We start from the raw sequence: 14,241 nt of genomic DNA, 5'->3' as shown, positions 1-14,241 counted from the left end.
TATCCTGCTACTGTGGCAGGATGCAGCTTTCCACAGGGAATGGCCGCACTTCCTCTCACCAGCTGTAAACCGAGCATGCGTCAGGCTTCCAGCTCTGATCTCCCAGCTCTGGTCTCTCACCACAAGTAGACCCAGTTAAGGGGTTTGGCTTTTCTAGGCCAATCTTCCATGTAGAAGAAGTTGTGGCTTGATTTTATTTATTTTTTTTGTCACTATTTGGTGGAATCAGCCGGTCTGTTGTGGGACTGAGCTTTTCCCTGGCAAAACTCGCAGTCACTGCCAGTCCCTCTTGCAGAAGCCCTGCAGAATCCCGGGTGCGGGGCTGAAGCACGGCTGAGGAACCCTCCCAGTGGGGTTTAGTGACCTCCCCCGTGAGGCTCCCGAGATCCAGGCAGGCTGAATCACCGGGATGACAGCATCAATTTTCACAAGTATGGAGAGAATCATGTAGCAGAACTCTGTGACATCCATTTAATAATTTGCTGCCTTTAATGAAACTGGATAATTACAGGTAAAGGTACTGTCTATGGCATCACTGCTACTTCTTTTTTTTTATTATTACTGTTGATATTATTAACTTTTCAGCGGTGGTGATGAGCCTGCTGTTCGGTGAAGAAAACCACCTTGTAAACAAGGCTCCGCTCTGGAGGGGCCGCGCGATGGCGACGGCCCGGGCGCGGTTCCGGAGGCCCCGCCGCTGCCTGCCGGGGCGGCTGCCGCCGCGCCTCCCCCGCCCAAGTGGTACCGCCGCGCCCTCCCCCCGCGGTGCTCGGTGGTTGGTGCCGGCGCATGCGCAGAGGGGCGTATGGCGGCTGCCCAGCTGAGGGCGGCTGCGGGGGCAACCGCGGTGGGTCGCGCCGGGCCGGGCCGGGCGCTCCCGGGAGGCCGGTGAGGGCGGTTTGCCGTCCGGGGCAGTCCCGGAGCCGGGAGGGGCCGGCCCGCCATCGCGGGCAGCACTGTAGATGAGGAGCGGCGGGTGTGAGCGAGGTTTGTGTGCCGGGGCCAGCCCCCCGGGTCTGTGTGAGGGGCTCGGGGGTGGCGGGGGGGACGGACGGGCTCGGGGGGTTGTTTCTGCCGGTGATTGTGTGGAGGCAGAGGAGCTGTCTCGGCGCTGCTGGAGCCAGGACTTGCCGCAGTGGGTCGCGCTGTTCAGGACCTGTTCGTGCCATCAGATTAGTGTGTTTTACCCCCTTTTTCCCCCGGGAGACCTGGGGGGGAGGGACGCTGCTGGGACTCCACCTTCGAGTCGGTCTTGTCAGGTGTGGGGCCGTGGGCTGGGTGCAGGGCCCTCGGGTCGGGGCTGCCAGCCCACCCCCCGTCTTGGGGCAGGGGGGGAGCATCTGCGAGCAAAGGCCAGGGTGAGCAGGTCCCTGCGGGATCCGAGTTGTCGTGGTGGCATTTGCTGTGTGGTGAAGCAAGGTGGCAACATCTCACCAGGGGCTCTGTGCTCGGTGATCGCTGTGGCTTTTTCATCTGGCTCCCGCCAAACTCGCAAACGCATTGTGGTTCTGAGCATTTACAGGCTGCCGTGGGTCTAGTGGTCATGCTGATATCACCAAAATCGTTCATAAAATGAGCTGGCATTCAAATATTTCAGTATTATTTGGCTTTTCCCTTCCCACAAATCTTTGTGTTTGAACTATGGTGTGTTCAGGAAGTTTCAGTTGAACTTGAGGCACTTACTGCTGGGCTGTTCAGTTAATTATGCTAATGTTGTTAATAACACATATTAATGTTGCTTGCCTGCATTCCATACTCTTCTTGCATTTTTAGAATATGTTTTCTGTTGGAAAGTGGTTTAATGTTCAGAAAGCTGATTGCAAAGTCTTGTTTTGAGATATGATTCTGAAGGCCCTTTTCTGTGTAAGTGGTCCCACTTACTGGACTAAATTTTTGTAGTTCTGTGTCCCAGATCTGTATCTGAGATTCTGAATTGCACTCAAAGCCATAGGAAGTGGTGGAAAATCAGTGAGGGAAAAGCAGGGAAGTAGGAGAAGAATGGAGTAGAATAACTGCACACTGCTGTTGAAATACAAGTTTCATAAGTAAGAAAACAGGATTTGCTTCTTGTATTTTCTCTTCCTCTTTCTTGCCTTCATACTTTGCTCTCTTCAGCTTTTGTTTCAGTGTGTTACTTTGTACAAGTGCAGATTTTGCAGGCCAGCTGTTAATCTTAAACACTTTGCTTCAGTTTTTTCATCAGTCTACCTGTCTTTGGGATGACTGTGGCTAATGGCAGCATGACCAAAGTTATAACTGCAGTGGAAGTGAGTTCTCTGTGGTTTAGAAGCTATGTATATGGATGACTTAAAAATTCACTTAATTTTTTTCTCCTTGTTCCAGACAGAAGAGTTCGTGGTTTCTGGTTTGCATAACGGCAGAGGTGGAATAGACTATAGTGCGGGTGAGAAGCGTCAAGCCCCTTGCAAGGCTTTGCTCTGTAAAAACGAAGAAATGAGTCCTGCAAATGATGATGCAGTGTTTGGGACCATTTTTGACTGGGACTATCTCTTATGGGAAGTTCGTTTGACATTTATAGCTGCTGGGTTTTTAGTCTACTCGGGAGTATTTCTTCTGTCTCACTGGTTGTCTTCACGGATAAGTACCACTTACTGTGCCTTGTATGCAAAGGAGAAGGTGTTTTGGAATATGGCAGTGACACGTGGTGTGTTTGGACTTCAGAGTTGTGTTGCTGGTTTATGGGCCTTGCTCGTAGATCCTGTTTTTCATGCTGACAAAGTGTATTCACAGCAAAAATGGAGTTGGTTTAACTGTTTAATAGCTGCTGGATTTTTCTTGCTTGAAAATGTAGCTGTTCATATGTCCAATGTTATTTTTAGAACATTTGATGTGTTCTTGGTAGTTCATCACTTGCTTGCTTTTGGTGGCTTGGCTGGTCTAGTGATTAATGTGAAATCTGGACATTATCTGCCTTTGATGGGAATGTTGCTGGAGATGAGCACTCCCTCAACGTGCATTTCCTGGATGCTTCTAAAGGTAAGAACGTGATAATTTTCAAATTATATTTGTAATAGTTTTCATGCATCTCGCTTGCCCATAGGTAATCTGCGTGGTTTGTCTAGATAGCTTTTTGGCAGAACTGTTCATCTGACTGATATCCATGTTATTGTGATACCTGCTTTTGTCGTGATGATATTTCTGTAGTCCTACATACAGGTTTCTGTGTGATGCTGTGTGCATGTGGATAGTGAGATAGTATAGATTCATTCCGAGTTTGGGATGCCATATGCATGTGGAATATCATAGCTCTACATTGGGAAAAATGCCTGAGAGTGTGTGTATGTGAAAACTGCATATTTGCACTAGTACTACAGATTGCTCAGTTCCTTATCTTGAAATGACAATCTAATTTCTGCATACTTTCTGTTCTTGTTTGTCTAGGCTGGCTGTGCTAACACCTTTTTCTGGAAGGCAAACCAGTGGGTGATGATCCACCTGTTTCACTGCCGCATGATTCTTACTTACCACATGTGGTGGGTGTGTATTTTCAATTGGAATTCTGTGGTGGAAAATTTGGGACTTCTTCATTTTATTGTTCTATTCTCCGGATTATTTGCCGTTACACTAATACTTAACCCATACTGGACATACAAAAAAACTCAGCAACTCCTCAGCCCAACTGACTGGAACTTTGAAAATAAAGCAACGGAAAATGGAAGATTAAATGGTGAAACACATCAAAAGAAGAGGATATAACACTGAAACAGCTGTATCCTAGTAGGGCAGCGGAAGAATACAATGCAAATTAATTCTTTGCCTGTGAACTAGAAGCTTTTTCAAGAAGCTCATTAACACAGTGATTCCTTGCTGGTAATATTCTTTATGCACCAGAAGTATTTAAAGCATTGTTTGTTTTTCATATGTGCATATACATAAGGTCTTCAACCTCTTAGTTATAAATTACACCAACAATTTTGTCAGGTTGGACAGTTATTTCATGATTTAGTAGTGACATGCTCTCTAATGGCACCCTGTGTCCTAATGCTTCAGAGTGGCTTTACAGTAAATTTGTCTATTAAGCTCAGCTTGAATCAAGTTTAGCTTGAATCCTATTTCATATATGTTGGAGATACTGATACTGGAAATGATGTTGTTTATTATGATCAATTATGACCCACGTGAGGTATGCATGGGTACCTAGTTCCTTTCTGCCATTAAATCATTCCAAGCGGCTGAATTGGTCAGTGGTAGAACGCAGTCATGGCTAGGTTTTGGGGTGGGTTTTTGTTTGTTTTTTTTTTTTTTCTTTTTAAGTGCACTTGAGTAAGAGGAAGATAATTGTTTGAGTGTTCACTGTCAAAGTGAGTTGTAGTTTCCAGCTTGCTCTCAGTATGGGAGGAGTTTCTATCCACCACAAACGTGCATGTGAGGTTGCAGACATTTGTTACACTGGTGGTCTAGCTAGGTAATCATAGTGGTCCCTTCTGGACTTGAAATCATTGAAGTGCAAGCAGCAATGACAGAACGTTTGACTGTTTCGTCCTGGAAAAGATTGCTGGTTGATTAGTAAAATTATTTTCTTTGTAGGTCCCGCATGAGCGGTCATGCAGGTAGTTCCACTAGTGCTCCTGCTATGATTCCTCTTATTTTTGGAAATTCTCTTAGTTATAGAGGGTTTTAGAATCTGAGGTGACTCCTCTGTGGAGGAAAGCCTGTATCACCTCCTTTAGGAGTTCAGTTGTTCTTTTAGTATTTTTGTTTTACTTCAAAGAACATACAAAATGACGCTAACAATCCTTTGCACTTTATCTGCCACATCACTTTCCTTGAGCTAAGGAATAGGGTTGCTTTTTTTAAATAGGAGCTTGACAAATTGTGGTGAACGTTCTCCTGCTATTAGTATTGGTCTGATGGTTCCTGGGTGAAATGTTGGACAGAGGGTGAAAGGAATAAAGGTCGCGATAGAAGAGAGTGACGCCTAGTGGCAGAAGAATGGCAAAAGTATTAATTTTGGTGCACTGAACTAGTGGGATAAAAAGCTTGTACTTTGGAACTTTGTTGTATAGTGTGACGACACTGCTACACAGATTTATTTTTCAAAGTGGGAAGACTGGGCAAGCGCAAGCTGTGAAGAATTTTAGGTCAAGGCATGTGTTAGAGGCTTTGTGTACTGACCTCTGGTGGAACATACTGTTTTAAATGTGTAAGGGAAGCACTGTTTGGTGTAAACAACCCCATTTTAATTAATTTTTGGTGAGAATGTCTTTGATTTTGTTCTGAGTGAAGGGAGGAAGCTAGTAGTCAGTTGCTCTGCTCCCTATTACACTTTGTGTGAGCACAGAGTTAAAGAGATGCTGTATGAGGGAAACCTACTACTGTTAGGTCACAAATGTATAGCCAGATCTTGTTGATATGATGAAGTGGTGAATATCTGAAATTGCGCGTTCAAAACAAGGCTCAGAGGGTCATGGTAGTTTTACACAGCAACCCTATCTGTTATCCTGCTGATATTCAATACAGAAAATCTAGATTTTCTGCTACCTTCTTATTTTGAAGCAGACCAGTGTGAAGTTGCAGTGTGTTGGCAGTGTCACCTGTCTGGACATCATTTTATAGAAAAAAGGATTCTCTACAGCTTGAAATTATGTACCTCTCCTGAGAGGTTGTGTGTGGGAGAGTAATGTTAAAAGTACTTTAGAAGAAAACAGAGGGATGAATTCCTCAGAAACAGAATCCAGATATGTGATCCAAATGCATATCTTGTAGAATCTAAACGTCACTTGCAGGAGTTCCAGGGGGGAAGGCAGAGGATAAGTCACCTGCTATCAAAATGATGGTGTGTTCTATGCCGCTTAAAACTTAAAGGTTTGGTTTCAATAAAATGAGGTAATTGGTATAAAAATCCCAGCAATAGATTTCTGAAGAATCCTAACAAAAAATGGAAGCATCAGAAGAAAAATAAGTTTGCGCCAAGTGTGTAATTCTTATAGTGACTGGCTAAAGAAGGTGAAATTTCTATGTGCTAAAATAAAAGAATATGGAGGGTTGGGGTTAGTAATGAATTTGGGACTGAAAAAAGAGGTTAGGTGTGCTCCAAGCAGACAGATGGATAGTTATGTCAGTGGCACCAGACTTCTAAAGTTTAATATTTTGTATTATTAATTTGTCTAATGTTATTAAATGGATTTAAAGTCTTTCATTAAAAGTATTTTTTTATCATAATAAGGCAATCTTTTTTGTATAAATCTTAGCGTGAGTTTTTTCACGTGAAGACTGTTATGGTGTATCTTGAAAATCTTCTGCATGTCTTAACTATGTAATGAATAATACTGAACAGCACCTGTTAACTTAAGCACTGCTAGACCTCCTAGAACAAGAGAGCAATGCAATAAAGCCAGTAACAGCACTCATTTTATTTCTGTTAGTTTGAGGGGTGAGAGGATTTTACAGTCCATCTAGAAATATAACAGGACATAAAAATACAGACAACCTTTCTTCTTCATCTTGATGGCCTAGAGTTGGAGTTACCAGTTCTATTACACAGAGCCTCTTTTTTTATACCAGAGTGTTTTCTTCACTGTCTTTTGGCTGCTCCCATCAAGAGGATTGTGGACGACTGTCTCATTGCTCTGAAACAAGACTGAAAATGCTCTCTTAACTGAGGGTTTTGCTATCTAATTACGCTCATAACTAAGTGATGCTTTTCAACCCGAAGGTATACTAGCCATAGTTTGTTTATAAATTTTGTTAATGTGAAACTAATCCCAGTCCTGTTGGGCCTCTCTTATAAGGCCTGATCTGCAATCCAATGTAGAAAAATTCATGGTCAGCTTCAGTAGTGGCTGGATCAGGTCACAGGGTGTGCTGCTGCTGTGATTTGGACAACTCTTGCATAATATGTTTTCAAGTGAATTTTTTGTTTGCCTGGATGACTATTAGAGACTTCATCCTGCTTGTTGGTCAAGATTAATCAAGGAGTGCTTTTTGTGTCATCTTTCTGGCTAAAATTTTTTTTAAAAAAATAAATCCAAACCAAACAACAAACTATGATGGGTGTGTTTGGGGTTTGTTTTGGGGTTTGGGTTTTTTTTTGGCGGGGGGAGATGTGTTTTAAAGAAAAATGTGTGATCTAAGACACTCTGGCCAGGCATCTGTTTTTTACTGTCTTCATACATCATTCCTAAATCACAGTTCGTGTTTGCCTCCATTTGTGTACCGTCTTATGTTTTTTTCCAAAAGCTGTCATGGTTTTCCCTCCCACTCACCAATTTTTCTACAATATTTACTCTTACTTGCGGTACTGGTCATGACCTTGCAACAGTCACATTACCGTGATGTCTTTGTCTAATAGTTTTCAGCTTGTACTGTTGGGCCCTTCTTCCACTAAATACTCATGTCCAAATCTTTCAGGTTTTTTTTGCTTTTTCCTGATAACAGTGATTAAATATTGATGTCATGTGCAGTTATAAGACACCTTTCTTAAGCTCAGGGAGACTGCCACTTAAAGTGAATTTAGAAGTGTTAAGCAAATTCAAGTCTGCTCTTGTACAATATAATGTTTGTTGAATAGTACAGTATCTTTATAATGTGTACATAAATAAAAGTATTTAATTGAGTAATTGTCTACTGTTTCATTTACTGATGAAAATGCCTATTTTTTAATTGCTATTTGTAGCTCAAACAATTTTTGCAGTGGATGCACTAAAAAGATGACTTGTTTATTTTGAAACATTCTGTTAAACTTGACAAAGGTAATGTCATATCCATGGAAATGGCTGTAAACCTTGTAAACTAATGGCTCTTCACCAACACTTAATATATTATTAACATGAGCATGTTTAGTTACATGACTAAAACACTAGCAGCTGGGCTATATGTAAGTACATATTAAAAACTGTTAAAAAACATCACTTAGAAATGGCCCTTCTGACTTGTGTATTTGAAGTGTGTGGTCTATTTTTGCATTGGGTTCTAACTGCGAAGACACTTTGTTTGGTACTACATGACACCTCATGGTTTAGTATGAGCCACCTTAAATTTAAAAAAAAACCCCAAAAACCAAAACCCAGAAAAACTCACAAAACTTGTCTCACTGCTAAATAACAAAATACAGTTCTAAGCATTAAACCTGTGTGTCTTGTGTGGTGCTTTACAGGAATGAATTCCTGATGCTTTTCAGCATTAGTGAGTTAAAGGAAAATATCATCATTACAGGTATTTTAATTATTCTTGTAAGAATGCACTGTGTAAGCAACTGGCTGGCATAATTTTGCTAGCTGCCTCAAGTCCCCAAAATTAATTGAAGCAAAAGTAAAATGTTCATGTATAAAGCTCCACTAACTGGAATGTGCGTGGGTACAGATGGATGAGAAGAATAATGCATAATAGTAATCGTATGAATAAAGTCCTCTTTTCTGTAAGTGATCTGTAGAAGGAATTTAAATGTTACTAATGTTTTGCTATTCAGATGTTTTCTATTAATAGGTAAATATATTTTACTCAGTAGTTCCTACCATATTCCCAGAAAAGTATTAGAGCACACTTATCCTGACAGTATTATTTAGCAGTTACAATCTTTTGATCTTGTGCCATGGCACTGGTATTTAAGTTGATAATTTAGAACAAAAAAAAAAGTGATGGTCATTAATTAAGTAAATTATGCCTGTTGTTCTAGTTGTCAGCCCCCAGATGGGTTTCCAGTGTTGGAAGGGACATTGCATGCTCTGGAACTGATTGACTAACAAGCGTGTTCTGCTAGTGGTAGCGTCACAGGGCAGAAACAAGTGTTCTTGCAGCACACTGTGCCTTTCTGTTTTCCGCAAGTAAAACAGTGCTGAGAGAGGTGGAATGGCAAAGAGAATGATGTAGCAAGTGTGCAGTGACTAAGCGTTCAAGGTGGCAGACAGGCCTAGCTTGAAAGGAAAGGAGCGGGGCCTGCTCGCATGTCCCCTGGGAAGAAGAAGGTGAGGAAATTGGCTGTGCCATCACTTGCTGCTGTCTCTGTGTGTGCGTGTTTGTTCTGATGAGTCAGCTAGGGTCACTTCTGAGTCCTTACGGATATGACCTGAGCAGAGAGAGTGGAAATTTAATACTAGCTTTATCAGATAAAGGATGCATTACTTCTGGTCTGAAATATTTATTTCCTCACGTGACTCTCTTTTTAGCTGCCTCTGCTCTTTTGAATGCTTAGTTCACATTAGAGTGCCGTATAAGCTGACACTTTTCACCAATATGTTCTCTGACGTTTACTGTAAAGGCTTGTGAGGATGTGCCTTGTTTTAGTGCTGATAATTGATTGTGGCAGCTCCAGCTACTCACTCAGCCTGACTTTTATATTGCTATCGCTATATAGGTCTGCAACTTCCCTCTCCTGCTTTGCTACTTCTGCTGCCAAAGGCGCTTTGCCATGTGAATGCTGCATTTTGTCACCAGAGCTGTGCTCGCTGAAGTTTAAGCGTGGGGCTTGCACCGAGCTGGGGAAAAATACCTGAGAAAGGACTGGTTTTGTAGAAGGTAGAGGGCTGAATTTCCTACCTTTCTGGACCATGCAGTTCTGCTGTCAGGATCTGCTAAGAGTAAATCAAGGCGATAACTACAAAACCTTGAAAAACAAAGCCATGCAGGCAAACTACAAAAGTACAGAGAAGTGGTTTGCAGAGTAGATATGGAGCATCTAACAAGAGCTTGATCATCTTACCTTGTGGGTCAGGAAGAAAGTGTATCCTGGAAAGCAGCAGTAGCCTTGCTTAGGAGTCGACACTGGTTGAGGATAAGTGTGAGGACCTATTTTAGGACATCAACGTTCCCAAGCAATGTATCACCCAAGGCTGATGGACCCTACAGTGTATTCTAATTTATAGTGATTTATTCTTGTATTTTCATTGCATTTTTATCTTACATAATTATTTTTTTACCCCTGGAGGCTCTTTTGCGTATTCATGAGTACAAATCAATCTTCTATTTTCCTAGCCGTCCTAATAATTTTTATTTGCAATTTTTCCCACTTGAATTCCTTTTTCTTAAATGTTCGCGGCTTAGTACATAGTATTTCATATAAAGTCTTCTCAGTACCTCGTGTTACACTACTTCCTTTCTGCCGATGGACACGGCTCAGCTTCAGCTGAAGGTTGCATTGGTCTTTCACAGTTGCAAGACCTCAGTGCTTCATGGTCCTTCTATGGCAGTGAATTCATTCAAGTTTTTCCCTTTCTCAGCTTCAGAATGAAGCAGAGCCATCAGAGCACAACAAAATAACCAAAAGTAGGAATTTTGTGTTACAGAAGTAACTTGTACGTATTACTCTATGGTGTGCAGGTGCCCTTGCGCTGGCAGCGGGGCTGCAGGGTGGCCTCTGTGAGGAGCGGACGGAGCTGCCCTGTGCCGGACACAGCTGGTTCCAGCCGGCTCCAACCCACCCACGGCAGGGCACGGCTGAGCCCCCCAGCCAAGGGGGTGGTGCCTCAGGGAAAGCATATTGAGGAAAGGGCAAAACCACCAAACATGCAGAGAAGGAGGGGAAAAAAGAGTGAGAAACAATTGTGTGAACCCCAGCGTGAGAGCAGAAGGAGGGGGAGGAGGTGCTCCAGGCGCTGGAACAGAGCCTGTGGAGGAGCCCACACAGCAGCAGGTTTATCCTGAAGGACTGCAGCCTGTGGGAAGGACCCATACTAGAGCTGGGGAGAAATGTGATGAGGGAGCAGCAAAGAGGAGCTGTTACTGACTAACCACAACCCCTCTTCCCCATCCCACCATGCCTCTTGGGCTGAGGAGGCAGAGGAGTTGGGAATGAAGGAGTGAAGTTGAGCCTGGGAAGAAGCAGGGTGAGGGGGAAGGTGATTTTACTTTTGTTTCTCACCATCCTACTGGCAATAAATTAAATTTCCCTGAGTCGAGTCTGACCCATGACAGTAGTTGCTGAGTGATCTCCATCTCTTCATTTTGACCCACGAGCTTTTCATCTTATTTTCTCCCCTTGTCCTGGTGAGAGGGAGTAAGAGAGCACCTGGGTGGGGGTCTGGCTGCTGGCCAAAGCCAACCCACCACAATAAGTTAGGGCAGCAGCTCTAGTCTCTCTCTCATGTGCCACCCATGACAACAAGTTGTTCGTGTAACACAAGGAGTCTGGTGCTGAGAAATATTAAAATTTAGGAAAATTTGTACCTGGTCTGTCTGAATTGGCAGTCTGAGAATTTGACTTGCAAAGACTCCTCGTAAGCAGAGAGTTTTTAAAGGTGTTCATGAGAGAAGTTCTAGTGCTGGTAAAACATCACAGTATTATAAAACTCAGTTGTCAGGTTAACCTCTACTGATATGCTCAGAATTGACAAACTGTTTCCCAGTAGGGGAGCTTCAGGGAGACGTGGAAGACAGTCCAGCAGTAGGCATCATATCAGAATGTGAATGAGCAATTCTTTTATAAAGCCAAATGTTATTTTGATGTGATAGTCTGAATTTAAGAAAGCTGTGTGGTTTGCCTTTTAAAAAATTGTTTTTACGTGTCTATAAAAAATTTAAAAAGTATTGTCACTCAACCTTGTTTGGTAAAGGAAGTAGAGGGAACCTGTAACTTTACAAGGCTCCAGCATGAGTTCTGCAGATGCTCAAGTTAAGTAAGGCCATTGGATGTCCTGGCTTTGAGTGTTTTCTGAAGCATTATAGCAAACAGATGACATACTGTCTTTGCAGGGGACACAGTGGAGAACAACAGGAGAAACTATTTCTGAGTTTCCAGTGGATGAAAACTCCCTAAGAGAAAGTGCCAGCTACATCAGCTTGTAAATAGAAGGAAGAAAGTGAGAAAATCAGGCTTCACTGGAGAATTTGGTGATCTAAGTTTTAGTTACCTTGTTCATATTTCATGCAACATTTTGGAAAGCAAGCCATAGGAATGATGTTGTATGTCCTTAGCTGTCATAAATTTAAGTTTACATTCAACTACCCCAATTTTCATGGAGAGAGAAAAAAAGGGTTTCTTCTTCACAGCATTGTGTCACATGGGCCAGGACACTGCTCAGTGTCCATGGTGTCCTTAAGATGCCTAGTGCATGTACTGGAGTAGATGCATGACCTATGGCAGCTTGGAGGCGAGAGGTATCTTTGCTGAAGCCCCAGCAGGCAGCAATGAGAGTAAGTAAATTCTGGTGAGGTCTCATTGTACATGTATCACCAGTAAAACCCGTTTAAACATCTTCATTTTAGGACCTGGTTATGAAAAGCGTCATTTAACTCTGGAGACAGCCATTATCTGTACCCTAATTATCGACAACTAATTATGGGTGGATAAATAATGAATTTGCGATTGCAATGATTAGGGTGCTAATTAGGACTGCTAATAGGATGTTGCCTTGGAAAATAGTAGGAAGAGTGCAAGTTCTTTTGAAAGTTCGTTTTGCTTTTTTATAAATTGATCTGCTATTGTCGGATTTGTCCAACGAGGTTTCCACAGTGACCTTTTGTTGGAATTAGAGAAGATTATTTATGTATGGTCACCAGAATCAAAGGAGTGGATGTCAAAGATCAAAAAGGTTCAGAGAAGAACTGCAGGAAGGAGTGTCTCGAATAGTGAAAGATAATTATGAAAGGGAGAAATTAATGCACATGGATAATGAGTTGACTGCCGAAAGGAGAAAGATATTGCTAGTAAATTATATTTTTAACCATGGAAGTGAGCTAGTTGCACTTAGTCTAAATATGTGTCTGTTCTTTAACGTGGCCTCTAACGATAAGCAGTTATTAAACTGTTTGCCAAAGGCTGATTCCCTGCCATTTCAGCTCCTGAAATGATAGCTGGATGTGAATGAAGTGCAACATATAAAAAAAATTACGGAAACAACAGGATAAAGTGGTCTCCCTGCTGGAAGCTGAACTGATTGCCATAATGGTTTTCCTGGTCTTAACCTTTACATATGGCCCAATTTTTTAATTCTCATTTTCTTTCTTATGTAGAGTCTATAGAGCTATGTGAGAACTATTTTATGTTCACACTGTGACAAATTGATTCTGAAGAAATACCTTTCTGAAAACAAAGAAAAAAAGAAAACTTTTAAATATTTAGTTTGTAATTCAGGTTGTATGAACCCACATGAAGACATGGGATACTTGTGAAAGTGTGTTATTAAACTATAGGCAAATGAAAAATGTAGAAAAAAGGTGTATTAATCAAATGTCTTTTGAAATGCCACCATTTCCTACTAACATTTTCACGTAATGATAATGAATTGAATATACCTGAGCGTATTTCATGACTGGCTGCAGCATGAATGCACTTAAATAGGCAAGGATCGCTGCTGGATGATGCATGGATCTTTGAACAGCATTTAGCTTGAAGTTTTCATGCTTAAAAGTGGTCCAAAGATTTTAAATAATGTTTAGCAATATTAAATTGTTGTAGTTGATATCAAGAACTTATAATGTATTTAAAGACTTGTACTTAAGAGCATTTATTTTCATCAAAGTGTGACGGATGTGTACATCATATATTGTAAAGTACACGTTTTCAAAACTATTGAATCTTGTAAAGGTTTGGGGTTTTTTCTGCAATTTTGTGGAAGGGGCACGTTCAGTCCTAACTCATATTCAGGTGAATGTGCGGGTGCTTGACATGACTTCCAGGACCAGCGTCAGGCGCTGGTGTGACGGGGCGTTGGAGTGGCATTGTGGCTGACTTGGTCAGCACCGGTCCGCAGTGAGTCTTGCTGTGGGGAAGCCACGCGAGAAGGACGAGAAAAGAGCAAAGATCTAAAGGTCAGGTATGAGGTGCCAGCACCTTTAGAAAAACTTTGATTTTGAAAACGAAGAGTTTCAAGTGATACCCGAGATTAAATTCCAGAATAGCCACCGTGGCCTTGTGTGCCTCCCGGCGTGCTCGTGGGCTATTCGGGAGAATGAGGCTGAGGGTGGAAAAAAGTCTGTCCCGCGTGTGCCCCGTTCTCCCGGGGTGGGCCCGGCGGGCCGCCCTCCCGCCGGCAGCCGGGCCGCTCTGCCCTTCGCCCGTGACACAGCCGGCCCCCGGGACTGCCGACCGCTGGCAGGTGCCCCCGGGGCAGCAGCGGGCCGGGCCCCCGCCCCGGCGGCGGCGTGACGTGCGGCGGCAGGAATGCGGCGGGGGTCCGGGGAGGGACGCGCGCGCGCGCACACACACACACACACACACACACACACGGCTGCCCGCCCCGCCCCGTCGCGACCGGCGGGCCGCTGCGCCAACCGGGAGGCGGCGGGGCCTCGCGCTGCCCCAATGGCGGCGGGCGCTGCCCGAAAGGCCCGGCAGCGGGCGGGGCG

At 43.1% G+C, this 14,241-nt stretch overlaps 1 protein-coding gene across 2 annotated transcripts; it reads left to right on the top strand.

The window, feature by feature from the left end:
• Positions 1-453: 453 nt before the first annotated feature.
• On the top strand, positions 454-7,576 carry CLN8 (CLN8 transmembrane ER and ERGIC protein). Of its 2 annotated transcripts, none has more exons than XM_074819945.1 (3): positions 454-511; positions 2,344-2,997; positions 3,403-7,576. In XM_074819945.1, exons 2-3 carry the CDS (start codon positions 2,455-2,457, stop codon positions 3,715-3,717), a joined length of 858 nt encoding a protein of 285 aa, XP_074676046.1. In that variant the 5' UTR covers positions 454-511; positions 2,344-2,454; the 3' UTR covers positions 3,718-7,576. The 2 variants fall into 2 exon arrangements, with proteins under 2 accessions (XP_074676046.1, XP_074676045.1); XM_074819944.1 differs by lacking the exon at positions 454-511 and adding an exon at positions 821-987.
• The last annotated feature ends 6,665 nt before the right edge of the window (positions 7,577-14,241 follow it).

This window comes from Strix aluco, chromosome 3 (assembly GCF_031877795.1).
Source record: "Strix aluco isolate bStrAlu1 chromosome 3, bStrAlu1.hap1, whole genome shotgun sequence".
Taxonomy (NCBI): domain Eukaryota; kingdom Metazoa; phylum Chordata; class Aves; order Strigiformes; family Strigidae; genus Strix; species Strix aluco.
The sequence above is the reverse complement of the archived record's forward strand: the minus strand, read 5'-3'. Positions and strand labels throughout refer to the sequence as shown.